The sequence below is a fragment of the Ranitomeya variabilis genome, chromosome 1, assembly GCF_051348905.1.
Source record: "Ranitomeya variabilis isolate aRanVar5 chromosome 1, aRanVar5.hap1, whole genome shotgun sequence".
Classification (NCBI taxonomy): Eukaryota; Metazoa; Chordata; class Amphibia; order Anura; family Dendrobatidae; genus Ranitomeya; species Ranitomeya variabilis.
The window spans coordinates 1,063,768,935-1,063,795,616 of NC_135232.1; the positions used below are offsets into that span (position 1 = coordinate 1,063,768,935).

The following is a 26,682-nucleotide window of genomic DNA, read 5'->3' on the forward strand; positions in this document are numbered from 1 at the left end:
AGGTTCATCCAGAGATCCCCAACCTGTAGCTCAGGAGCCACATGTGGCTTGCAAGATCATGTGTGGCTCGTGGGTGTCTGCCAACTTGGTGCATTAGCGCTAGGTCAAGAAAACGGCTAGGAAGGGCAGGTCTTCAGATGATGTCTTTTTATGAGTAGCCTCACACAGAAGAGCAGATGTGGCCTTGCGGTTGGAGAGATAAATGAAAGGGGTATCCCCATCTCCAAGATCCTATCCTAATATGTAGTAGGTGTAGTAATAGTGATAATATTAGTAAGTACCTCCAATTAGAAATGTAGTGTAGTTCTTCACATTCACTATGTCACTTACCTCATATAGGGCATCGTAGTACCTTAAAGTGAACCTGTCACCAGGTTTGGCAGTGATAAGACCATCATCTTTCAGGGCTGATATACAGCATTCTGTAATACTGTATATCTGCCCCCAACCCGACCTGCAAAAGAAGAAAAATAACTTTTATTATACTCGCCTGCGGGGCAGTCTGAGGGGTGTCACAGGTCTTGGTTTAGTGCCTCTCATCTTCTTACAATCCCCGTCCTCCTGCTTGCTTCGTGTGGATGACTTGTCCATTCATCATCCACACAGGCTCCTCAGCACCGCGCTCCTGCACAGGTGTACTTCTCTGCCCTGTCAAGAGCAGAGCAAAGTACTGCAGTACGCAGGTGCCGGGGCTCTTTGACCTTTCCCGGCGCCTGCGCACTGCAGTACTTTGTTCTGCCCTCAACAGGGCAGAGAAGTACACCTGTGCAGGAGCGCTGTGCAGAGTTGACGCGTCATCCACACATATCTAGCAGGATAGCGGCATCGCAAGAAGGGAGGTGCCGAACAAAGACCAGCAATACCTATCGGACCAGACCGCCCCGCAGGTGAGTATAAGTAGTTATTTTTCTTGTCTTGCAGGTCGGGTTGGGGGCTGATATATGGCATTATAGAACGCTATATGTCGGCCCTGAAAGGTGATGGCCATATCTCTTATCGGCCAAACCTGGTGACCGGTTCCCTTTAAATATCCATGGTTATGACCACTCATACAGTGACATATAGCTCTTAGTGGTCATAACTAATTTCCATTTTTATGTGCACCAAAACTGCATTAAAAGTTTGTCAGCTGGATCAAATAAGTGCAATAATCAGACAAGGTTGTTATTGCGGATTTTGGTTTCAGACACCTGTAAGAAAAAAATTGGCATTTTTTTTATGTGGGAGCTTGGTCCTAATGCGAAATTTAAAAAAAAAAACTGTGTTTTTTGAAGGAAATAAAATGTTAAAAAAGCCTTAAGGCTATGTTCACACGCTGCGGTTTTTGCTGCGGATCCGCAGCGGATTTGCCACTGCGGATCCGCAGCAGTTTTCCATGCAGGGTACAGTACAATGTTACCCTATGGAAAACAAAAACCGCTGTGCCCACTTTGCGTTTTTCCGCTGGAAAATCCGCGCGGATTTTCTGCGGAAAAAAAGAAGTAGCATGTCAATTCTTTCTGCGGATTCCGCAGCGGTTTTCCACCTGCACCAATAGGAAAGTGCAGTTGGAAAACCGCAGTGGAATCCGCAGTAGAAACCGCACAAAAAACCGCAGTGAAAACCACCGCGGTTTTGCACTGCGGTTTTTGCAAATCCGCTGCGGAAAAATCCGCAGCTAAATCCGCAGCGTGTGAACATGGCCTAAGAAGCAGTTTGGCGAGTCTTGCAAGAGGAAAAGAAATGATTAAACCTATAGCTGTTATTGCAGAAGTGTTGAACAATTCCTATTGCCGTCACCTTAGCCATTATTGTGCTATTAAACACGTAAGATTGCATGTTATAAATTTACCCAAATCATGCAAGGTGCAAAGATCTCCTTTTTGCCCTAAACCCTGGTTAAACATTGGAATATTTTTATTACATTAACCCTGTGCAGCAGTCGGTGACGGGTCATGGAATCCTTAACAATCACTGTAAACCTTTCATTTCACAATTCTTATAAAGGGTTATACAAACATTTCAGATCAGAGGTCACTTTCCAATTGCTGCACTTTGCAGCCTCATTCTGCCGATCTGACAGAAATACAGATATGAAGATTGGGCCTCCCCAGCCCCCCACCCTGAAATCAGCAGCCGGTGAAATGCTCCATTTGTACAAGTCAGTCATTGGTACCTGGGATTAATGAGTAACTTCAAAAGCATAGAGAAAGCTATTTACTGCTAGGGGTAAGGCTAAGTTCACATTAGCGTTTTGAGTCCGCAGCGTGGTGCTGCAGATTTCTTTCCTTAAGCCCCGCCTACATCCGCATGCGTCCTGCGTACCTATCTTTAGCATTGTGTACGCAGTGACATGCGTTGTATGTGGATGTGTCCTCGTGCGTCGTTTTGACGTACCCACCGAGCGCAAGAAAATGCAACATGTTGTGTTCGGCAGGCACATCAAAACGACACACCCGGACAAATCCACATACAACGCATGTCCCTGCATACACAACGCAGGACGCATTCGGAAGTAGGCGGAGCTTAAGGAAAGAAGTCCGCAGCACCACGCTGCAGACTCAAACGCTAATGTGAGCCCGGCCTAAGAAAACACTACGACTTGTGCTATGTGCACACGTACTCGGTGCAGAAGTGTCTGCATCTCTTGGCAGGAAAAATGCTGCGTAAATTAGATGCGTTTTTTTTTACATGCATTTTGGGTGCAGATTTTTTCACTCTCATTAGTATGCGTGAAATCTGCAAGTCAAAAATAAGCAGCGTGTGCATAAGACTTCAGGATTTTTCATCCACTTTGCTGGCATCAGGAAACCCTTCAGGTTTTGTGACATCTGAGCAGAAAAAATGCAACAAAAACTCAACAAAACTGCAATGTCTGCACATGCCCTAAATGAGGTTGTCCACTACTGGACAACCACAGCTTAATCCATTCAGAACCCCAATTAAAATAATAACAATGTATAATTATATGATTTTTGGGTGTTCTTTTTTGTGTGTATATATGTGTATGGCCCGGAGTTCATTAATCTGGGGTAGTCTCGCCATCATCGGGAATCCTCAGTGCGCGCTATGAGGATTCACAAGTCTGCAGTCACATGCAGTAGCTGCAGACCTGTAGCTTAGGATCAGATAAACCCTTTACATGTTTGATTTATTGATAGAGAATTATGAATGATGGTGAGGCTCAAAAAACAATGACTCGTGTGTTTTGCAATCAAGAAAAGGCTCATTTACCCCTGTTTGTATCGTTTATGCACATAAATTGTGAGCAGCACATGCTCTCGTGAAAAGCAGATTGTCCTCTTCCTATATGAAACACATGGACACTCAACCTTGCCAAGTGTGCATGTGCTTGGGGGAAAAACTTCTTTTGCAGCGTCTAATGTATTACTGCAGTTCAGCTCTTGCTATAATAGGAAAATCCAAAGTGTGGTCTGCTAATTAGAAAATGTGCATTACCATGAGAAGGTAGCATACTGCTAGATTTCGATCAGGGTAAATTAGGAAAATCCAGTTTGACCTGGTACATTTTGCCTCAGGGTGTAGAGGTTGACAAATTTTGCTTCTTAATGGCGAACATGATTGTGGGACTCTAAATTTTAAAATGAATGAGGTCATTTTATGGCCAAGAAAACAGAAGTAAAAGCCATAAACAGATTACCTTTATGGAGTACTGCCGATGTACACAGCCTTCGCCCCTCAACTGTGGCGAAAAAAACTGTCCTATATATATATATATATATATATATATATATATATATATATATATATATATATATACACACACACACAAAAAAAAAGCCTTCCTTCTCACCCCCAATGGGAGTGGTCTTTGCTGTCCTTTCTCACTCTCGGGTCCTCTACCAGAGGCCTGGTAGTTTGAGGGTTCTGCGCAGGATCTTAGTTGTTCCCAGCCTTGCGTTTTTCTGGACAGAGAGCTCAGATGTTTCTACTGGCATCTGTTGTAGCCATTCTTCCAACTTAGGGGTCACTTGCTCCAAGTGCTCCTATCACCACTGGAATAACTGTTGCCTTGATCTTCCACATCTTCTCCAGTTCTCCTTTGATGCCCTGGTATTTCTTCAGCTTCTCATATTCCTTCTTTCTGATGTTGCTATCACTTGCCCTTGGCACTGGCACATCTATTATCATGCCACATATATTATTATATTTATGTCTGCATTTAGAAAAAAACAATCCTGTGCTCCAATTTGCCTATAAACGAATCATCTATGAGTGTAGACATCCGGCTCTCCTTGAGTAAGTGATCTCTTTCTGCATGCATGTATAGGGAGAGACCTGGCCATCATTGATAGCAGGCAAGAAGCAGCCACCGGTGGCCAGCCTTTTTGACTAGTCTATGCGGCTTAGTCCTTGGCAGCATAGACATTCGATGTCTGATACATGCTTCCCGTGGTTTAGGCAAATATCAGCAGTCAGGTTCCCTTTAAGTAGTTTCTTGAGCTAGAGTAATTATGGAGCTGTAGTGTGCCCTTTTTATAGCAAGATTTGTATAATGGTTTAAAATAAGCAAAAGTTGGGATATAGTGTAAAATCCTGGAGCATTTTGTTTTTCCCATCGATACTTGACTAAGATGTTGAGAATACGATTCATTTTTCATCATAAGTAGCCATTTCACTGTAGGCAGAGGCTGACTGTAGCTTTCTTCAGTAGATCTATTAACGAACTCCAGAAAATCTCTGCCCAATGGTTGTTATAAGTAGTGAAATGCAGATAATGGGGTCATTTAATAGTTAAAGCTGTTCTATTTGGCAGGTGTGATTGGTTATTTTGGTATAGTATTTCATGTCTGACCATATATTTCAGCAATAAAGGCTGCGATTCACTTCAGACTGTAATTAGGGTTCACAAACTTCATGTGTTTTTCCCTGGGCACTTAGGTGATGTGGCATTCACCATGACAACGTCATTCGAATAAACAAATTAAAAGTATAATTGTGCCCTGAAGCTGGTAGAACCAGTATGTCAACCAACTGCTCAGGATCCAGATCAGCCACATACACTTTAGTGGAGGAATCCAGATCATGCAGATTAGAGATTCCCCAAGAAAGGCTAATTCCTGGGATGCAGAAGCAAAGTAGTCAAAACCGAAACTCCCAGAAGGATCATAAAATGGGCTTGGTAAATTGTGAGTCTTACGTAATATACTTCTAAATGGTCAACACTATTATTTTTTCAGGGCCAGGTGTCCTTGAGGGATCTTCTTCCTGGAGGTCTAAGGCTACTTTCACACTAGCGTAGTACGACGCACGTCGCAATGCGATGTTGCGACGTATCAACGCATACTGTGGAAGCACCGCACAACGGGGGCAGCGGATGCTGTTTTTCCACGCATCCGCTGCCCCATTCTGAGCTCCGGGGAGGAGGGGGCGGAGTTCCGGCCGCGCATGCGCGGTCGGAAATGCTGCACACGACGCACCAAAAAACTTTACATGCAACGTTTTTTGGTGGCGACGGTCCGACGCAACACGACGCAATCGTCGCACGACGGTTGCGACGTGTGGCAATGTGTCGCACTGCGTCACTAATAAAAGTCTAAGGAGAAAAAACGCATCCTGCAAGCAATTTTGCAGGATGCGTTTTTTCTGCAAAACGACGCATAGCGACGTGCAGTGCACGACGCTAGTGTGAAAGAGGCCTAAAGAGCTCCAACTTCTGTGGGAGCCAAAATTAAAATTCAACTTGCGCTTTAGGGCCAGTACAGACGGCTGTAGATTCTCTCATTCAAGGGAATCGAGCAGATTATGGAAATCACACTCTGATCAGAGCTTCCGCATAGCGTGATCCGATTGTCTCGGATTGACAAAAGAAAGAAATCGGACTGCACCCTGTTTTCCACAGAATCATTGACTTGCATGGCCGAGAACTTGGACATACATCAAATTTTTTACTTTTTTTTTTTTCTTGTCCACAGTTCCATAGACTATCATTGGTCCGAGGGCAGTCTTGTGAATATTTGCTGTCTCTGTGCGATCCGACATCTGCACCTGCCCTTAGGGTGGATACTGGGTTGAAATCCCAACTACAAGCCAGGAACAAGGCGGGCATGAAGTTATAGGTTGGTTAGATAGCAGTTGATGGATACCGATCATTATTATTAATGCTGTGTGACATATATAGAGCAGATTAAACATATTCTCCATACTATTCTAACAACCCTATTACCTCAATTATTCATGACTCATTGCAAAATGTATTGCATATGGACCGTGCCTATTCAGCATATATGAGACATCATTATTATTACGTGTTGGGGAGCTCCAACTATGTGCGTATTTACTCATGGAGGAAGCTTGTATACAATTTATTTTTTCCCAATGTTCCTGCCTTGTATGAAATGACATGAATATCCATTATAATAATGACCTACATTACAAACCTCAATCAGTGTCAATAAGACAGCACCAAGGACAACATCTGCAAGGAGTTTGTATGTTCTCCCCGTGTTTGCGTGGGTTCCCCTGGGTTCTCCGGTTTCCTCCCACACTCCAAAGACCTACTGATAGGGAAAGTAGATTGTGAGCCTCAATGGAGATAGTGCCGATAATGTCTGTAAACCACTGTGGAGTAAGATGGTGCTATAAAAAAGAGTGAAATAAGTATATTTTTTATTTTTAAAGGCCTAAAATAAAATATTTGATTTCGATAATCAATGTTTTGTTTTCCCATTCACGTCTGTGTATTAGTAACGATGAATCAAGCAGTATTTTTACTTCCTAACTGTTGGGTGAAGGGTTTCTCCTTGTGTTGTGCAAGTTGCTGCATGATAAGGAGTGTCTCTCATTTCCAGAGTAGCTGCTGTTTCTTCATATATATATATTTTTTGTGGTTCTATTTTAGCCAAGTTTTGTTTCTTTTTACTAGTTTACTCTGGTAAGCAGAAAGCGAAAGAGATGATTTATTTTCAATGCTTTTATTTCTCTTCCTCAGTATCAGTGGCTCAGATATTAACATTTTGCTATTCTTCTTCCATAGGTTTCAGCAAGTACTGCATGACTTTGGCATAATGACAGCAGAGGATTCTCTTGCTATGATGAGTAACGATTCTACGAATATGACATCAAAGATCACAGAGGGAGTTGTCGGTGCCCCAAATGAAGCTGCTCTTTTTGCACTCATGGAACGTACAGGTTATGCAATGGTCCAAGAAAATGGACAGAGGAAATATGGAGGTCCACCACCAGGATGGGAAGGGCTTCATCCACCACGTGGCTGTGAAGTATTTGTGGGAAAAATACCCCGTGATGTATATGAGGATGAACTTGTTCCTGTCTTTGAAAGCGTAGGTAGAATCTATGAAATGCGTCTGATGATGGACTTTGATGGGAAAAACAGAGGCTATGCCTTTGTTATGTATACTCAAAAGCATGAGGCCAAGAGGGCAGTCAGAGAACTTAACAACTATGAAATAAGGCCCGGACGACTATTAGGTGTTTGCTGCAGTGTAGATAACTGTCGGCTTTTTATTGGGGGCATTCCGAAGATGAAGAAGAGAGAGGAGATCTTGGAAGAAATCTCGAAAGTTACAGAAGGGGTTTTAGATGTCATAGTCTATGCTAGTGCTGCTGACAAAATGAAAAATCGAGGCTTTGCATTCGTCGAATATGAAAGCCACAGAGCTGCTGCTATGGCAAGAAGAAAACTGATGCCTGGAAGAATCCAGCTATGGGGTCACCAGATTGCTGTGGATTGGGCAGAACCAGAGATTGATGTTGATGAAGACGTGATGGAGACTGTAAAAATTCTTTATGTAAGGAACCTGATGATCGAAACATCCGAGGATGCAATTAAAAAGATTTTTGGCCAGTACAATCCAGGATGTGTTGAACGCGTCAAGAAAATTCGCGATTATGCATTTGTGCATTTTACCAGTCGAGATGATGCCGTCCAGGCCATGAGAAACCTCAATGGGACAGAACTGGAAGGGTCTTGTATAGAAGTTACTTTAGCCAAACCTGTTGATAAGGAACAGTATACACGTTACCAGAAAGCTGCTAAAGGAGGCGCGCCGGCCACGGCTACCACCACTGAAGTTGCTCAGCCTAATTATGTTTACTCTTGTGACCCCTACACTCTAGCCTATTATGGATACCCATATAATGCTCTGATTGGTCCAAACAGAGACTACTTCGTCAAAGGTTGGTAACTGCATGCACTTATCTGAACAGAAGCTAAAATTATCTTTGTAGTATAGTTATTTTTACGTTTTTAACTGTACGTGTGAACCATATCCAACAAATTAGATGTTTATAGATTAAAGCAAATAAAGGTGTGACAGTTGTGAAACAAGTAATATATGATACCCACCTGACCAAATGGGAAGGGTGCTGTCTGACTGCTGGGGGATCCTTTACAACTAAAATATTTTTTTTTCGGTTGCTTTCTCCTTATCCCCTCTGTTAAATGGTTGTGTTTCTGATTGTTGGAAAAGAATGGGGTATATTGTTGTCCATGCCTTATTTCAAGGGATTGGGGGAGGGCGACCTTTTACTGGGTCATTCCTCCCAGCAGTCAGTGTGCCTGACCAAATGGGGAGGGTCCTACCTGACTGCCAGGGCAATCTTTTACAACTAATATGGTCTTTTTGTCTCCTGCTCGTTATCACCTATGTTTCTGTGGGCACACTATGTGGTTGTTGGAATACTTTTTCCTCCCTCCAGAAGATGGTGGACTGGGACCGCTTGTTTAAGGCAGTCATTCCTTCACCCCCCTCCCCTCCAGCCAACTTGAACTATTAGGTTTATCCTTAGTTGTCCTCTGCGGTCTACTTTTTATGGATTGATCTCCTCCCTATTTAGCAACCATTAGTCCCACCCCTCAGCCTTCTTGTAGCTGGAAGCACATTGTCCCTCCCTCCCTATGTTTTGCTTTATCTATTTTGTTCAAAAATGTTTTATTTGTTTTTTTAACTAAAGTCACAGTTGGCGCTATTTGAGAAAGTTATTTGTGGAAGAGCATTGAAGGCGGACATGCCTGCCGGTGGTCCGGCAGCCGGCATATCTCTTCATAGTTCAACGATTTGCGACAAAGGTTTATGTTTTTATGGTTTAAATGGAAATGTTTTAATAAATGCTGTGACCGACTCACATCCACCAAAGGGTGTATTGTTGTCTGGCTTATTTCAGGTGATCGGGACTGAGCGACCTTTGCCCGGGTGTTTTCACTCCTCCCAGCAGTCAGACTTGTGCCTAAAGGATAAAAATTAACAAATACTAATCACCTATCCAGAGGGAAGGTAATAAATGCATGATTGCTGAGGGTCCTAATGCTGCATCCCTCACTGATCTCAAGAACGAGGGTCCAGTGTCCCCCTTTTGTCTTTGGGTAGTGGTCACGCGTTCGTGCTAGCACTTCATTCTAAAGTCTATAGGATTGATGGAGACAATGGAGCAATGTGGACTAAGTGGCAGTACACGCGTGACCTCTACTCTACCCAAGCAGTCATAAACCTATTAGCTATATCCTATGGATAGGTGACCAATTATATTCATCGGCAAACCCTTTCATAGGTAGAAAATGTATGGTAAATGGTTTTTTAAATTTTAATACTAAGGTCAGGTCTACTTTATAGAATAACTAACTAAACTTTTATCTTATTTTTCCTTTTTTATAATTTTGTTCGGCATGGGAAGTTAAGAAACTTTGCTGATCAATTTTAGATTTCTTAATTCCTGGAAAAAACAAACTGCATACAAGTTTCATATAAACTCCTACTTTTCGCCCAGTGTGTTTGCCTAATTTCATTTGAATTGATATCAGAATGTGTTCATTTGGAGTACAGATGATGGCAGTAATGTGTCAGCTGAGCATCTCATGAACTCTGGGGATATGCTGCTGCAGGAAATTATTCTGATAAGGCCGGCGTCTAACTAGCCTATGTAATTGGATCTGATGTGCTAATGACACGCAGCTCCAGCTCTACTGCGAGCGTGAGCCAAGTGTCATGCTACTGTGCTCCGAGCCTCTCGCGTGACAGGATCAGAGCACAGCTGCGGAGGAGATGGAGAAAGTAATTTCTCCATCTCCTCTACTGCTGGCGTAGGCAGGAATCGCACTGCACTCGGGTGATATCTGAGTGCAGTGCGATGTTTCACTTGCACCTAGACTTGTATGGGTGTGAGTGAGCCGAATCTTGCTGCCAATCTCACCATGCTGCCATTGTTCTTTCATGCCGATTCGGCATGAGAAAATGATCACGGATCTGAGCTGCCCCATAGCATAACACTGGGCCGAGCGCTATGCAATGTTTTATCACATAGCACTCCGCCGTGTTATACAGTAGTGTGACTCTGGCCTTAGCCAAACACTCAGAGGAAGAGACAGCTGGTGACCCATCACTGCCATCATCTGTATTCCAAATGAGCATGTTCTGATATCAATGCAGCTGGGGAAAGGTGTTTTTTTTTTTTTTTTCATGCATTTTTTTTACGGGAATGAAGAGAAATACTCTAATAAAGTGACTTGTAAAGTTTCAGAACTTTCCTTGATGGGGAAATTTAAAAAAAAAAAGAAAGTTGATTTACGCTATAAGCTTCTTGTCATTGTCTTAAATTTTTTATGGGAATTTTGGGGGAAAAAATGTAATTTGATTTCTGTTTATTGGCAATACCGCGTGTAGCATATCCTTTATCTAACAAATCCCTCTGTCTTTCTTTCTGCAAATTTGCAAAGATCATCTCAAATTGTTATGAAGAGCAAAATTCTTCAAAAATGTTTGTATAGACTTGAATATCATTAGCAAGCACTTTATTATGTGACCTGATGTTTCATTGTTCTGCCATCTCCATGATTGCTGACTTTAGTTTTGTGGTGCACTGTGACCTGTGGGGAAGTTAATGCAATCTAAAAATGACTGATTTGGCATCTATTGAAGCCAGTAAGGTAACAACAAACATAGTTGATGAAAATATTTGACAACTATATTCAAAATGTAAAAAATTGTACAACAAAGTATTCTAGTGATTTTACTACGGTAGATCCCAGATATTTATAAAGAGACCTAATTCTTGTCCTACCACTTTATCTCTAGCTCAGGGTGTGAGACATCATTTTCTGACATCAAACCTGACTGTCTGTTATAGTATGGCTTGGGTATTAAAGGAGAAAAAACTGACTGGCACATCCAGACTAGTGTGAATACGTGCATACCAGGAGGAGCTATTGGGTATTAAAGGGTTATCTGCTTTCATCAATCTGTTGGGCGTTAAAAAAGAGCTTTATTTACCCTCCCTGCATCCAATGAGGAGTCTCTGCTGCTGCCCCAGTTTCAATGTTTGTCTGCAGCACTGTTCCGGTGATGTCACCACTGCAGCCAATCACTGAGCTCAGCAGCTCATGCCGTCAGTGGCTTCAGCAGTGAATGGCTGCAGTGGTGTCAGTATGGGTGGTTAACATGTTTTTAGCCTATTAGAAGCAGACAACCCCTTCAATGACTTATGTTTTATGGTGTAAGGGAGGGAAGTGATACGTTTTTTGGTTATGTAGGGTTAAGACTTCAGTTGCGAAGGAGTTGATGAATACATTCTTGATGGTCTAGGTTGGTTAATTTGCCTTATGTGCACCAAATAAACCTTTAAAATATGTTGATGAAAAATGTTCAGTTTAATTGAAATAATATTAGTTGGGTCAGACAGGATTTAAATTCCAAAGTTGTGCTTGGATAACATGCTATATGGCATATACAGTAACAGACTATTTTGACAAGCGAATAATCACTGCACTATAGTTGGGCAATTATTATTGACCTGTCGAAAGTCACCCAACAAATGAACAAAACGTTCATTTATGGGGTGCAATGATTTTTATGCACACATTAAAATACTCAGTACCAGCAGCACATTGCCCCCCTCTAAACTGGAGATATTTTGACTCCATGACTAAGCTGCAAGCGTGGGGCACTGTCAGACAGTTTTTAGGCTGTCTCTTTCACCGTACTCACACATAGTGATGTCCTCAGATAGTTTTAATTAGACTGTAGGAGGCACGTATGAAGATTTCAGAAGAAAGTTTAATTTCCAGCTGAATTCTTGTAAATATGCACACATACAAGCAGGTAAAGACTTTTCAGAAACAGGACTTCATACACATGAGCTTCTAAGATGGCTGAAAGATGGAGAGTGAGTGAGGAAGAAAGGAAGGGTTACTGATATCAGAGCTACATCTGAGATGGACAGGGAGAGAGTAAGGACAAACGTCAAAAGAAAGCAAACCTTATTGCATATCAAGAAAATAGCACACTAGAGCAACCCAATGATAATGCAACACTGTACGATTTCCAAATCATGGGACATGATTGGAGATGTAAAGCCGATAACTTGCTACTGGATGGGGACAGAACGATCATATGAACTATCGTTCTGTCCACCATCATTGGTTAGTTGGCCTACATAAACTGACCAATAATGGCGATCGATGATCATGTAACAGCCTGGATCAGTCTCTCTATATCAGCCATTAGTAATTCCACACATATCCAAATGCATATTTACATGGTTGCATGTCATACATGTCACACATTGGATTAATTTGCCCTTTTGTAATAATAAAATTAACCTGGCAGTTGGCAAACTACCTGATCTGAATGTATCTGACGATCTTAATATGTCTTGGAAGGTCTGGCGCTTCCCATATCGGCCAAATAGTTCTAATTACAGTCTTGTTATACGTCAAGCTAAAAAAACCTCAGGTCACGGAAGCCTATATGAATGTGCTTGTAATGTATGAGCCCCGCAGATAAGGGAACATTACCAAGGTCACATGAACACTTTATTTCTCCCTCTTGGTCATAGTGCACCACATTTCTCCGTTATCAGTAAATCCGTGTTTGTCACCTGATTACCTGGTCGTTCTACTCTGATAAAAGCAACCATGATTTGTTTTCTGATGTCTGGCATGTATTTTACATCCCACTTTTATATACTAAAGCTACGATTCCTTTCTGAGCTAAAATACAAGATTTCATAATGTCTACATGTATCGTTCTATACCGAAACAGGAGTAATGCCTCGTTCTGGTCAGAATGCAAAATAGAGAAAATGTTTTCATTATACTGAAATATCACATACTCACACTTCCATATTAAAGCTATATCCCTTGTAGGTATAATATACGTATATTATACCTTGCAACTGTCACAAATTTGCTGTTTCTGTCCTGATTTTGCAGGCGTAATCCTCCTTTAGCTATATGTAAAAAATTATATATATATATATATATATATATATATATATATATATATATATATATATATTTTTTTTTTTTTTTCACTGCTCAAAAAAATAAATGGAACACTTAAACAGAATATAGCTCCAAGTAAATCAAACTTCTGTGAAATCAAACTGTCCACTTAGGAAGCAACACTGTTTGACAATCAATTTCACATGCTGGTGTGCAAATGGAATAGACAACAGATGGAAATTATTGCCAATTATCAAGACGCACTCAATATAGGAATGGTTCTACAGGTGAGGTCCACAGACCACATCTCAGTACCAATGCTTTCTGGCTGATGTTTTGGTCACTTTTGAATGTTGGTTGTGCTTTCACAGTCTTGGTAGCATGAGACGGACTCTACAACCCACACAAGTGGCTCAGGTAGTGCAGCTCATCTAGGATGGCACATCAATGTGAGCTGTGGCAAGAAGGTTTGCAGTGTCTGTCAGCTTAGTGTCCAGAGGCTGGAGGCGCTACCAGGAGACAGGCCAGTATACCAGGAGACGTGGAGGGGGCCGTAGGAGGGCAACAACCCAGCAGCAGGACTGCTACTTCAGCCTTTGTGGAAGGAGGAATAGGAGGAGCACTGACAGAGGCCTGCAATATGACCTCCAGCAGGCCACAAATGTGCATGTGTCTGCACAAACTGTTAGAAACCGACTCCATGAGGATGGTCTGAGTGCCCGACGTCCACAGATGGGGGTTGTGCTCACAGCCCAACACCATGCAGGACGCTTGGCATTTGCCACAGAACACCAGGATTGGCAAATTCGCCACTGGCTCCCTATGCTCTTCACAGATGAAAGCAGGTTCACACTGAGCACGTGACAGACGTGACAGAGTCAGGAGACACAGTGGAGAGCGATGTGCTGCCTGCAACATCCTCAGCATCACCGGTTTGGCAGTGGGTCAGTAATGGTGTGAGGTGGCATTTCTTTGGAGGGCCGCACAGCCCTCCATGTGCTCGCCAGAGGTAGCCTGACAGCCATTAGGTACCGAGATGAGATCCTCAGACCCCTTGTGAGACTATATGCTGGTGCGGTTGTCCAGGGTTCCTCCTAATGCAAGACAATGCCAGACCTTATGTGGCTGGAGTGTGTAAGCAGTTCCTGCAAGATGAAGGCATTGAAGCTATGGACTGGCCCGCCCGTTTCCCAGTCCTGAATCTGATTGAACACATCTGGGACATCATGTCTTGCACATCCACCAACGTCATGTTGCACCACAGACTGTCAAGGAGTTGGCGGATGCTTTAGTCCAGGTCTGGGAGGAGATCCCTCAGGAGACTATCTGCCGCCTCATCAGGAGCATGCCCAGGCATTGTAGGGAGGTCATACAGGCACGTGGAGGCCACACACAATACGGAGCATCATTTTCTTGTCTTCAGGCATTTCCACTGAAGTTGGATCAGCCTGTAACTTTTCCACTTTGATTTTGAGCATCATTCCAACTCCAGACCTCCGTGGGATATTAGTTGTGATTTACGTTGATCATTTTTAGATTTTATTATTCTCAACATATTCCGCTATGTAATGAAAAAAGATTTACAACTGGAATATTTCATTCAGTGATATCTAGGATGTGGGATTTTAGTGATCCCTTTATTTTTTTGAGCAACATACAGAACAGACCAAAAGTTTGGACACACCTTCTCATTTAAATATTTTTCTGTATTTTCATGACTATTCACACTGAAGGCATCAAAACTATGAATTAACTCATGTGGAATTATATACTTAATTTCAGTTGTTTCACGCTTTTTTGTTATGTCTTATATTCTAGGTTCTTCAAAGTAGCCACCTTTTGCTTTGATGACTGCTTTGCACACTCTTGGCATTCTCTTGATGAGCTTCAAGAGGTAGTCACCGGGAATGGTCTTCCGACAATCTTGAAGGAGTTCCTAGAGATTATTCTGAGGATAAGTTTATCCGAGTCACCAGCCTCAGAAATCACAGTTTAACAGCAGCTCAGATTAGAGACCAGGTCAATGCCACACAGAGTTCTAGCAGCAGACACATCTCTACAACAACTGTTAAGAGGAGACTTTGTGCAGTAGGCCTTCATGGTAAAAATAGCTGCTAGGAAACCACTGCTAAGGACAGGCAACAAGCAGAAGAGACTTGTGCTAAAGAACACAAGGAATGGACATTAGACCAGTGGGAATCTGTGCTTTGGTCTAATGAGTCCAAATTTGAGATCTTTGGTTCCAACCACGGTGTCTTTGTGCAACGCAGAAAAGGTGACCGGATGGACTCTACATGCCTGGTTCCCACCGTGAAGCATGGAGGAGGAGGTGTGATGGTGTGGGGGTGCTTTGCTGGTGACACTGTTGGGGATTTATTCAAAATTGAAGGCATACTGAACCAGCATGGCTACCACAGCATCTTGCAGCGGCATGCTATTCTATCCGGTTTGCGTTTAGTTGGACCATTATTTATTTTTCAACAGGGCAATGACCCCAAACACACCACCAGGCTGTGTAAGGGCTATTTGACCAAGAAGGAGAGTGATGGGGTGCTACGCCAGATGACCTGGCCTCCACAGTCACCAGACCTGAACACAATCGAGATGGTTTGGGGTGAGCTGGACCGCAGAGTGAAGGCAAAAGGGCCAACAAGTGCTAAGCATCTCTGGGAACTCCTTCAAGATTGTTGGAAGACCATTCCCGGTGACTACCTCTTGAAGCTCATCAAGAGAATGCCAAGAGTGTGCAAAGCAGTCATCAAAGCAAAAGGTGGCTACTTTGAAGAACCTAGAATATAAGACATAATTTCAGTTGTTTCTCACTTTTTCTGCACCTGTGTTACCTGCCAGGAGATGCAGATTTTATGCAGAAAATTCTGCACCCAAATCTGCAACGTGTGCACACAGCCTTAAACGCGATATACACTGGGTCATTTTCTGATAATACATTCCCTTTAAAGTATTTTTTTGTTAGCAGATGCAAACTGTACAGGATCAAAATATCACTAATATGGTTATCATTTGTGTCACATTCCCAGTTTGCATGAAATAATCGCCCAAATAAGAGATTACATTTGCTGGTCTCTTCTATGCTTATATCCAGACAATTATTGGACTGTATGAAAGTGACATTTTGGTGAAAGGTTTCACTGTATTGAGCCATCTGCCTTAATTTCCTCATAGGAATACGATAGATGCAATACATACAACTGATACATAAAATCCACTGTTTTGCATTCTGCCAAGAACAAGCACATATTTAAAAGGAAGCCGACAGCTGATTTACGCTGCCAGGAACCATGGGCAGCATAAATCCAGTGTCGAGCTCTGTCATTTCAGCCAGGTATGTTATATTCTGAAATGCGTCGGCATATCGACGAAAACATTTAGAAGCCGGCCGGGGGTCCTAGCACTATTCCAAGAGGGCGGATCCCAGTGGCTTCTGCCTGCCCCATTACCCTTAAGTGACAAGTCTCTCCCTGTACACATTCATGGGGAGCCGCCAGGAATTGGCCTCTAAGGGCTCGTGCACATATTTAGTATCTGTAGCAGATTTTTCTGCTGCAAGAACCAGAATGTTGGCAGGAAAAATGTTGAGTAAAATACTAATTTTTGATGCGTTTTTTCCCCCCCAGTCATTTGATTAATTGAAAATTGATACAAAAACGCAAAGAATTGACACGCTGCAGACTTGAAAAATCACTTGAAGGTTCAAATCTGCAAGTAAAAAAATAAGCAGCATATGCATGAGATTTCAGAAATGTCATTCACTTTGCTGGTTGTGCTGTGTAAAATAAGTGTGTAAAATGCTGTTTTTTTTGTTTGTTTTTTTTTCCATGGCAAAAAAGTGTGGGGAAAAAAATACCGCAAAAACGCAACATGTGAACAAGCCCTTAGATTAGTCACCTAAGCGGAAAGGGCCCCGACAGGCTTTTAAATGTTTTTTTCTTTTCCTGAAATGTTGCAGCATTTCAGAGTAAACCATACCCGGCTGAAATGATGGCGCTGGACTCTCGTACTTATCATAGTTCGGGCAGCATTATTTAGCTGTTTGGCTCCAGTTCCATTCACGTAACTAAAGTTTACTTGTATTTTTGCTTCTTTTTCCACAAAACTGCATTTTGCTTGTGTTTCCATTTTGAAGATGACATTGCATCAGGATCTTTACTGACTATTTGTAATTTTGGGAAGAGATAAAATAGGGAAATGTCCTTGGCAAGTTTTACTTTAGAAAAAATGGAGGAAATGTTTTGCCAGGGTAGCCTCAAAAGAGGGACTGTGGAAAATCGTCTAGTAATTGCTCCTCAATGCGTGTCATTCAGCCAAAATAGAAACACCCATCCATTGCTCAGCATTTGCTCATGGAGGCTTTAGTTGTGATCTCCTGTGATTTCTGATTGTGTTATGTTGGTATTACAAGCAGGCAGCATAAGAGGCAGAGGGCGAGGCGCAGCTGGCAACAGAGCCCCCGGTCCCCGGGGCACGTACCTGGGGGGATATTCGGCTGGCCGCGGCATTTATAGCAGATATCATGAAGGGAAGGGTAAACTGCAAGAAAAAGGCTTTGAACTTGTACCCAACCTGGAGTTACCAGCGGTCAACCCAGTTGCTCTTAAACCTGGTGCAGGTTAGTCCTAACATTTACTGATCCCTAATAATTCAATTCATTCCTTCAGTAGAAAGATTTGGATGATGTTTATGAAAGTGGAGCATGGAAAACCAGGATTATAAAAGTGGAAATAAAATTACCAACTACACATACAGACACTAAACCTAAAGTCTAAATGATCGACCTTTTCATTGCATGCACTGTGGTGGTCCCAGTAAGCGGCCTAAGGCTTCTTTTACACTTACCGTGTTTTTTGAGGGCCGTATTGCCGCAATTTTCATCGTCTGCCGCAATAACGGACCACAAAAAACTTGCAGATCGCCATTTTTCGGGTTTCCAGTACTATGGCAAAAGTATTGGGGGAAAAAACGGTGTTCTGCGAAACTGGAAGTCATGGTGCACCACAAAAAACAAGCTTCCGTTGTTTTTGTGGCCCCATTGATTTTCAATGGGGGCCGTGTCCGTAAGCCGTGAAAAATATCGAGTAGGCTCGATATTTTTTCACAGCCGTAAATATGGCCCTCACGGGACGAAAAACCATGGCAAGTGTAAAAGAAGCCTGATCGGGCCGGGGAGAGGCTGGCTGTAGTGTTCTTCAATGGGACTACTAATCAGGATCGTGGGGGCAGAGGCTTTCTCAGACTTCCCATGTTATCTGTTTTCTAAGCTTTGTACTCTAGGTTTAGTGTTCCTTTTAAGGTGTTGTGTGAGTTTGGACAAAATTTAGAGGTGCTTTCTTCCACGATTTTGCATAGTAAGTTTCTAGTATGGTCGCTTGGCCCCATTTTCTTCAGTATGGCACACTGGCTATGGCTCGGGCGGCACTGTTTCTGACAGTAAGCAGCCATTTTTTTTTTCGTAATATCACACAACCCCTTTATCGTGGTCCATAGCGTTCAGTTATTGAGTATACCCATTTTATATATAATATATTGTAGAGTATAAAAGGGACTGTCCACAATTACAGGCGTTTGTCACAAATTACTCCACAATCCATACTTCCTAATACGAATATAATGCTAATGAATCAGCCTTCATTACGAGGATCTGTTCCTGATATCTGAAATTGATCAATCATTTTGTGTTCTTTGATCACTATTTCCCAAATCATTCATTCATGCCTTCTTACCTGCTAGACTAACATACTGTAGCTATGGTGCGAGTTGCTTTTTCAAGTCATACGCTACTTCTCTCTGCCATATAAACCTTGAATTAAAGATGTTATTTATACAGTACAGCTAATATAAGGCATCTTACTAATTTATAATTAAGGATTTTATCTGAGACTTTGGTTATTTTTTTCCTATGGGGCAAAAAACTTACAGGCAGGTACCGTAGTTGTCTTTTGTTGTGTTGTCACCAGAATCGTGAGAATCGTTGGCAGGAGGTGGTCCATGACTGCTCTAAGCCACAGAGATCGTCGGTGGGCAGAACAGCCAACTACCTGACTGTAAGTTGTTGGCCGCGTAGGAAAAAAATAAGCAACCCCTTTAATGATTATAACTATGTACCTATTATATACATTGGAGGAACACCATACAATACAATGAATGCAAAGAATAACTGATTGCTTTATGTTAATGGATAATCTTGTGACTCCTTTTCCAGGGATCCCCACTCTCGTAGACTTGAGATGTCCATTAATTGCATTGGCAATGCCACCAGTAGCTGGCCTCGGCATTATCAGCTTTTTTTTCTCCTTTCCTAGAAGCTCTGCTGAGACAGTCCCCTTAAATGGGTTGTCCGGTCACTTAAAATTAATGCAAAAAGACAAAACAAAATTAATAACCCCCTCTTCCCCGTAATACTCACCTAACCAATCTTTTGTCAATTTCTCTACAATTCTTCCCAGGTCCCCCGTAGACCTCTGTACTTTGCCTGTCTGGGCGACATGTGACAGCTGCAGCCAATCACTTGTTACAGAAGTGACCCAACACATCACTGCTGCAGCCAATGATTGACTGCAGAGGTCACATATCTGTCTAGACAGAGTACTGGGGAATGTACATAATCGAACAGCCCTTCCCTTTCAGCGCTGCATTACATCACTTTAGCGTCAGACAATATACTGTATTACCACAATTTGCCGCCTTAAAATTTGCTTCGCATTGGTGCTAAGTGGATCATTTCCAGTTAGAATTCTCGATTTACATCATATTATTTTCCAGTATCTCTCCCATGGTGTCTCATCACTATCACTATGCAGCGAATATAAACTTTTCGTAGCAACTTTCTATGTTATGAGTTTATAAAAAATGATGTCTTTACTAGACAGAATAAAAAGACAGAATACTGCATTACTCACCAATTTATGTATGTTCCAGTGGCCATTCCAACCATTGGCACCCAGTACTCCGTATTTCAGGCTGCAACCGCTGCCAAGTTGATTGAAGAGGGCAAACTCCATGGGATGGAGCACATGCTCAATCCGATCACGGTGCAGGCAGACCCCGCCTCCGCTGTTGCTGCTGCAGTTCTGCCGTCAGTGTCCACTCCTCCACCATTTCAGGTTGGTAATGCATGTAATATATTGAAATGTACAAATAATAACTACCGTACTTATTATTGTGTAGGTTTATATTCTGTTTTGTGTTAAAAAAAAAAAAAAAATAAAAATTTCTGTCCGAACTTGACCGAGGGTTATCCGTATTCTTGCTCATAAAATATATCCAAGCACAATTTATCAGAACGCATTAATCGAAATACTAGACTTGACTTGTTGCGTTATAATTTTTCTATTAGACTTTCTTTTTTGAAAAGTGAGGCCTCAATTAATGTTTGTGACCAGACCATCACTTGTCAAAATAATCTATAATTTATCATAATAAAGTGCTCTTTTTGGCATACGTATCAACACTCCTGGACTCCCTCTCTCTCAAGCTCTGCCCCACTCTAAGAAACCTTCCATAAACCAACTATTTCTGAAGGACATTCTCGAGAAGACGGACATAAACATTGTGGAAAGAGAAGAGGCGTGGAGTGGCCTTTTAAGAGCACAGCTATGGTTGAACATCTTGGGAATAACTAATCTATCCATTCAAACTAGACTACATTAACATATCCATGTGATCCATCCTAGTATTGTCCATGTTTTTTATTTTATTTATTTCTTTCATTTTTTTTTACTGCCCCATAGAGTTTCAATGAGCCAATGGATCAATGTTCGGTCAATGAACCTCTGAACATTTCCTATTCTCATTTGTTTTGCGTATCAGACTTGGAAATTAAAGGGGTTTTCCCACAAAGTACATTTTAGTCAATAGATCTTGGAATAATAATAATTTCCACAATTGGATGTGATTAAATAAAATGTTCCTGTGCTGAGATAATCTTATAAATGTGCCCCTGCTGTGTACTGTGTAATGGCTGTGTCTGGCCATGCAGGAACATGGGCTGATCATACAACAGCTCCTGTGCGGGAGAGGAAGCAAAAAGATATGCAGACATTACAGCATGGGATCATAGCTGCTGCGTTCTGTGAGGTAAAACTTTTCACTGCTGGTTTATAAACAATGTTTTACCTCACAGAATCTGCTGTGATCCCATGCTGTCCTGTCTCTATACTCTTTTGCTTTCTCCTCTGGAAGGAAAAAAAATTAATGCAACTAAACTGATACCTGAGAGAAAAATCTGTCCGTTTCTCTGATGGCAACACTCACACAGATTTGTGTATCTAGCCTTGGGGAAATGAGATGTAGTACTCATCAGCAGCCACCACATAATGGATGGGGCTGCCAAGTTCCACATCCAAATTTTTGCCAACCGTATTTTTTTTTCAGATTATATGACCAATGTATTGTAACTGAGCCTCTTAAACAGTGGCTTTTATCAGCTGCCGGACATCTTTCTGAAGAAAGACTGCAGGAAAGTCCTGTCCCCCAGCTGAAAATATGATTTGCAGTGGGTGATGAGCGAGCATGCTCGGGTAAGGTGTTATCCAAGCACGCTCATGTCCTAATCAAGTATTTTCGGCGTGCTCAAAAAATATGCTTGAGTCGCCACCGCTGCATGTCTCATGGCTGTTTGACAGTCGAAACATATAGAGGGATACCTGTTTGTTAGACAATCCCTGCATGTGTTGCTGCTGTCGAACAAACATGAGACATGCAGGCAAGGCCACTCGAGCATTTTTTTCGAGCACGCCAAAAATACTTGACAAGGACATGATCATGCTCTGATAACACCTTACCCAACCTCACTCATTATACTTAGCTAATAAAGATAGTTTGGATTTCAGTCTAATGGGTCATAAAATGAAAAGAATATATGCCATCCCTCCAATTCACATTACACCATGTCAGACAAATGATGGGGTGATACCTCTGCCATGAGTTACTGTGTGGTGAATCCAGGTCAAGTGTTCATTTCTTTAGTTTTACTATTAATATGCACACACATTTTTTTAAGAATTCTGGCTTAAAACTACTTGTTGCATAAAAATGTTGCAGCTTTTAGTATTTAATGCCAGACCCAGACAGCAACGCTAACTTTTTGAAAATTTGGTGTAGCTCCACCAGGAGGGGCATGGCAGGGCGATTACTGCTGACAAATTCAGCATAATTTTCATCATTATAATGGTCGTAAGTTATGATAGAAATGTACTCTAGTCTCTGGCAGGAGAACATTTCTTGCAGTAGTGCATGGTAGCTGAAAAAGGTGCCAAATTCATTAAAGGGTGCATGCCTCTTCATGAAGATTGTGATAGGATAAGAAGCACTGAATTCATTAAAGGGATTGTCTTTAGTCGCTTTGTGTGTCTGCAGACTTGTGAATATTCAGTGTGAATACTGCTCGCTGTGAGGATTATCTGGTACCGGTGCCAGGAGTGGTCATGTGGTCACAACTATACAATTTGCATACTCCGGCCACATTCTGACTAGACCTCTGTAGCCTTGCTCAATACCCTTGCATTGAGTGAGGCTCGCCCATCTAGTCGCCTCTAGTGATGAGAGAGTATACTCATTGCTCGGGTTTTCCCGAGCACTCTAGGGTGGTCTCCGAGTATTTATGACTGCTCGGAGATTAAGTTTTCATCTCAGCAGCATGATTTACAGCTATTAGCCAGCTTGATTACATGTGGGGATTCCCTAGCAACCAGGCAACCCTCACATGTACTCAGCCTGGCTAGTAGTTATAAATCATTCAGCTGAGGTGATGAAAACTTAATCTCCGAACACTAACAAATACTCGGAGGTCACCCAAGCGTGCTCGGGAAAACCCGAGCAACGAGTACACTCGCTCATCACTAGTTGCCTCGTGACCTCATATATGCAAATCACATACTTGCGGACCCGCGCCCACCACTGCTAGCGCTGGAACTAGAGAATCCTCAGTTCACAAACTTCTACCTTTTTAAAGCCGAACAACCACTTCAAGACTAGACTAATTCCTGGGTCAAAGATAACCTGTAATTAAAACTAGAAAAATTAAAAGGTGCAAATAATTAAAGATCTCTTACGATGGCACAGTTTGGGTTACCATTGCCGTAGGCCTCTGGTTTGGGGACAGACTATCAGAATTTAATGTTTTATTTCCTTTTTCCATATAAGAAATGTTTTATACGTTCTTCTGTTATCTTTGTTACAGGGCCGCCCCATAACTCCAGTGTATACCATGGCTCCAAACGTGCAAAGGATTCCAACTGCAGGCATTTATGGCGCGAGCTACGTCCCCATCGCAGCCCCCACCACAGCCACATTAGCCACACTACAAAAGAATGCCGCTGCCGCCGCAGCGGTGTACGGGGGATATGCTGGTTATATACCTCAAGCTTTTCCTGCTGCAGCCTTCCAGGTTCCATTACATGACCTCTATCAAACCTACTAAAACTGTCATCTCAAGGAAGCGGGCAGGGGACTGAAGGAACTCTAAAATATTTATGAAGAAAAAAAAAAGCGGAAAATATATCCCTAGAAGAATATTTTATATATGTGAATTTTGTTTTTCTGCAAGTCAGTTTTTAAGATGCATTCGTTCAGACATTTCTTTTTGAGTTTTTAATGCTTTAACCATATAGTTTTTATATTATGTGGTTTGGTTGCTTAGGTTTTTAACAGTGTATACATAGGCAACATATCTGGTATGAAGGTTTTTGTTTTTATATATATTATTTTAGTCCATTGTGCACTAGATATAAATATATATGTATATCTGTATCCTGCAGAACATTAAATAATATTGATGCAGAAGTGTTTGTAAAAGTACATGAGCAGCTATAGTCTACAGAGTAAATATTCCATATTTAAGAAATATATGTAGAGAGAATATATAGATGTATGGAAGGTACTTAATTTATAAAGATATACTGGACGTTCTTGGGACCAACTAAGAATTTATGGCATCTGCCAAAATTTGTAAACTAGTCACCTCTTGGGATTGAGAAGAGCGGTCGTGTAATATTGCAAATGTTAGTGCCAATGCAATGAGATTTTATGGGCTTCATAGACAAGTTGGATATATTTCCTTATAGGTTAGACTGATAATTCGGGCATCACTGCAGTGCCTTAGGCTGGGTTCTCATTTCGTTTTAGTGTGAGCGCTAACGGACAGCGTTGCACGGCGAAATTAACGCTGTGCACCGCGTGCGTTAGCGCTCCCATTGCCAGCAATGTTAAAGCGCATTGCTAGCGCGTGACATTTTCGGCACGCGCTAGCGATGTGCCGTTCTTTTGTGGCACGCCTCGGACGCTGCTTGCGCCCGAGGTCCGTTCCCCGCTCTGGCAGATCGGGGATCTGCGCTAGCGGGGACGTTTAACGCGACCCCTAAAAAGACATTGCGTTAGCGCAATCCGCTAGTGCTTAGCGCTAAACGGATTGCCCTAACGCAATCTGAACCTAGCCTTAGGGCTTTAGGCCAGTGGAGAACCCTGTTTCTTCTTATATGCAAAAAATGCAATATTGGCCATTAAGGAGCTTATGAGCTTTAATACCTAAATACTAAGATTTCTCTGTCCTGTTCTGCATTGCTTGCAAAAGTTCAGAAATTAAAGCATTGCAAATGATTGCAGAAACTGACATGCCCACGGGGTACTGTGAAAGCCTTGTCATATCTGTGGCAGTGTGCCCGTAAAAGCATTTTGGAAGATGAACTACATCTCTCATGATATTCAGCCGCAGCTAGTCGTCACACTGAATATACAAGCAGACTTGCGCCATCAAGTCAAGTAGACTCGCACGATGGGCAAGGATGCATTTATTCTACTACATTCCTGCAGTGTTCATCACTTTTGTCATATACAACCCAATGGTCAGGAGTCATAAAGTCCTTTTTAAATTAAAATACAGAATTTTTTCTTTCCATCTTCCTAAGAGCTAACAGGTGTTTTTTCTTTCAATGAATTCTATCTTCAGCACAATGTTTGATCTAAATGGGTCCAAAACTCCGGTGATTGATTTCTTAATACATCTTAATACCAGAAATGCTATAGCGTATAAAGGCAAATAATCATTTTTTGACTGCTGGCTGTGACCACTAGAGGGAGCTTAGGAGTTTACAGCATACTATTTCTGCATAAAGCCCAATAATAAAGGAGTATGCACTCCTAGGGGTAGCAGACACAATTTTATATTTTAACTCTATTTCTATGTGAAGTATTTGAAGCTCCTTGTTAGAAAAAGGAAGCGCTGTATTCTAGCCTGACAATAATGATATATGAAGAAATTAATCCGGACAGAACTGTTGGACCTTCAAAAAAATTAATGTTGAAAAATGGCAATTCACTGTAAAGCATGAATTTGGAAGAAATGGATGAATTATTTATTAATTTAAAAGAAAAATGTGGATCCATTATTTTGAGACCCCTGAGTGGCATCTTTTGACATTAGTACCTGTAACTGAATGCAGGGGAATGCAACAGGCACTGATGATTTTCGACAAAGGCAATATTGTGCCATCTGTACTTTTTGCATATGGAATTAGTTTATAAGTGGCAGACATTTATCAGCATTTACTATAAAGCATACAACTCAGGAATTGCTGACATTTGGAGGTATGTGGCCAGCTCCCCAAAATATGATATTTTCTGTGTGTAGCATACATTTTAGATATTGTAGATCTCACCCTTTAGCTGCTGAGCTGCCAGCAGTCACGTCCTGGGAGCTCTAAAAACTGGATTATTGAGTTTTTATATCATGTTTCTTATTTGCATGCTTGTATTTTATGGGTGTGTTATTGGTGAATTTTAGAGTAACTATAACCTTTTTTGCCTACCATACTGGGTGGCATCAGTGCCGGGTTGCTGCTGTCTCTGCGATGGAAACTGGTTAATATGTATTTCAGATAGCATGTTGCTTTTTTTTTTTTGCTGTGTTTTTTTGGGGAGGGGGGAGGGAGGGTAGGACCATTTGACTTTGTGCTAGTGAATATATTATTTCATTGTTTGTTTGTTTTTTGTTTGTTTTTTCCAGCCTGTTTAAAGGCTTTTAGAACAATATTTAAGTTAAATGCAGCATTTTCTTGTGTGGTGTTTATAGTAACTCATCAGAACTGTGCCATAATGTTGCATTGAATTTACAATATATTAAAGATTCTTTTATTTATTTGTTCTCCACCATTAGCTCTTTGAATGTTTGTGCTGCTGTAGCACGCGGCTGCACAGAGCCCATGTTTTATAATCTGTAATATCATAATAATATTGTAATAGAGCAGTAGCTTACCCATGACACATCCTGGTTAGATAGAGGGGGCTGAATGCTTGTTTGCCCGACAGCCATTCCTGTTGACACCCTTATGCATATGAACACTATTATTGGCTGAGCATTGAAGAGAATCTGTCAGCAGGTTTTTGCTATGTAATCTGAGAGCAGCATAATATAGAGCAAGAATGTGATTCCAGGGATGTGTCACTTACTGGGCTGCTTGGTGAAGTTTTGCTAGAATCCCTGTTTTATCTGTTGT

At 41.8% G+C, this 26,682-nt stretch overlaps 1 protein-coding gene across 14 annotated transcripts in view; it reads left to right on the forward strand.

The window, feature by feature from the left end:
• The window catches only part of RBM47 (RNA binding motif protein 47), a 172,202-nt gene extending 145,878 nt beyond the window's left edge, over positions 1-26,324 (forward strand). For 7 of the 14 annotated variants that reach the window (XM_077279871.1, XM_077279872.1, XM_077279873.1 and 4 more), the window contains 4 exons: positions 6,977-8,139; positions 17,598-17,804; positions 20,111-20,295; positions 23,373-23,974. In XM_077279871.1, coding sequence (XP_077135986.1) covers positions 7,008-8,139; positions 17,598-17,804; positions 20,111-20,295; positions 23,373-23,612 — 1,764 coding nt within the window. In that variant the 5' untranslated portion in view covers positions 6,977-7,007 and the 3' untranslated portion in view covers positions 23,613-23,974. Of the gene's footprint in view, positions 1-865; positions 888-6,976; positions 8,140-17,597; positions 17,805-20,110; positions 20,296-23,372 lie in introns of those variants that run through there. The other 7 variants (XM_077279881.1, XM_077279883.1, XM_077279880.1 and 4 more) reach the window with 3 other exon arrangements.
• The last annotated feature ends 358 nt before the right edge of the window (positions 26,325-26,682 follow it).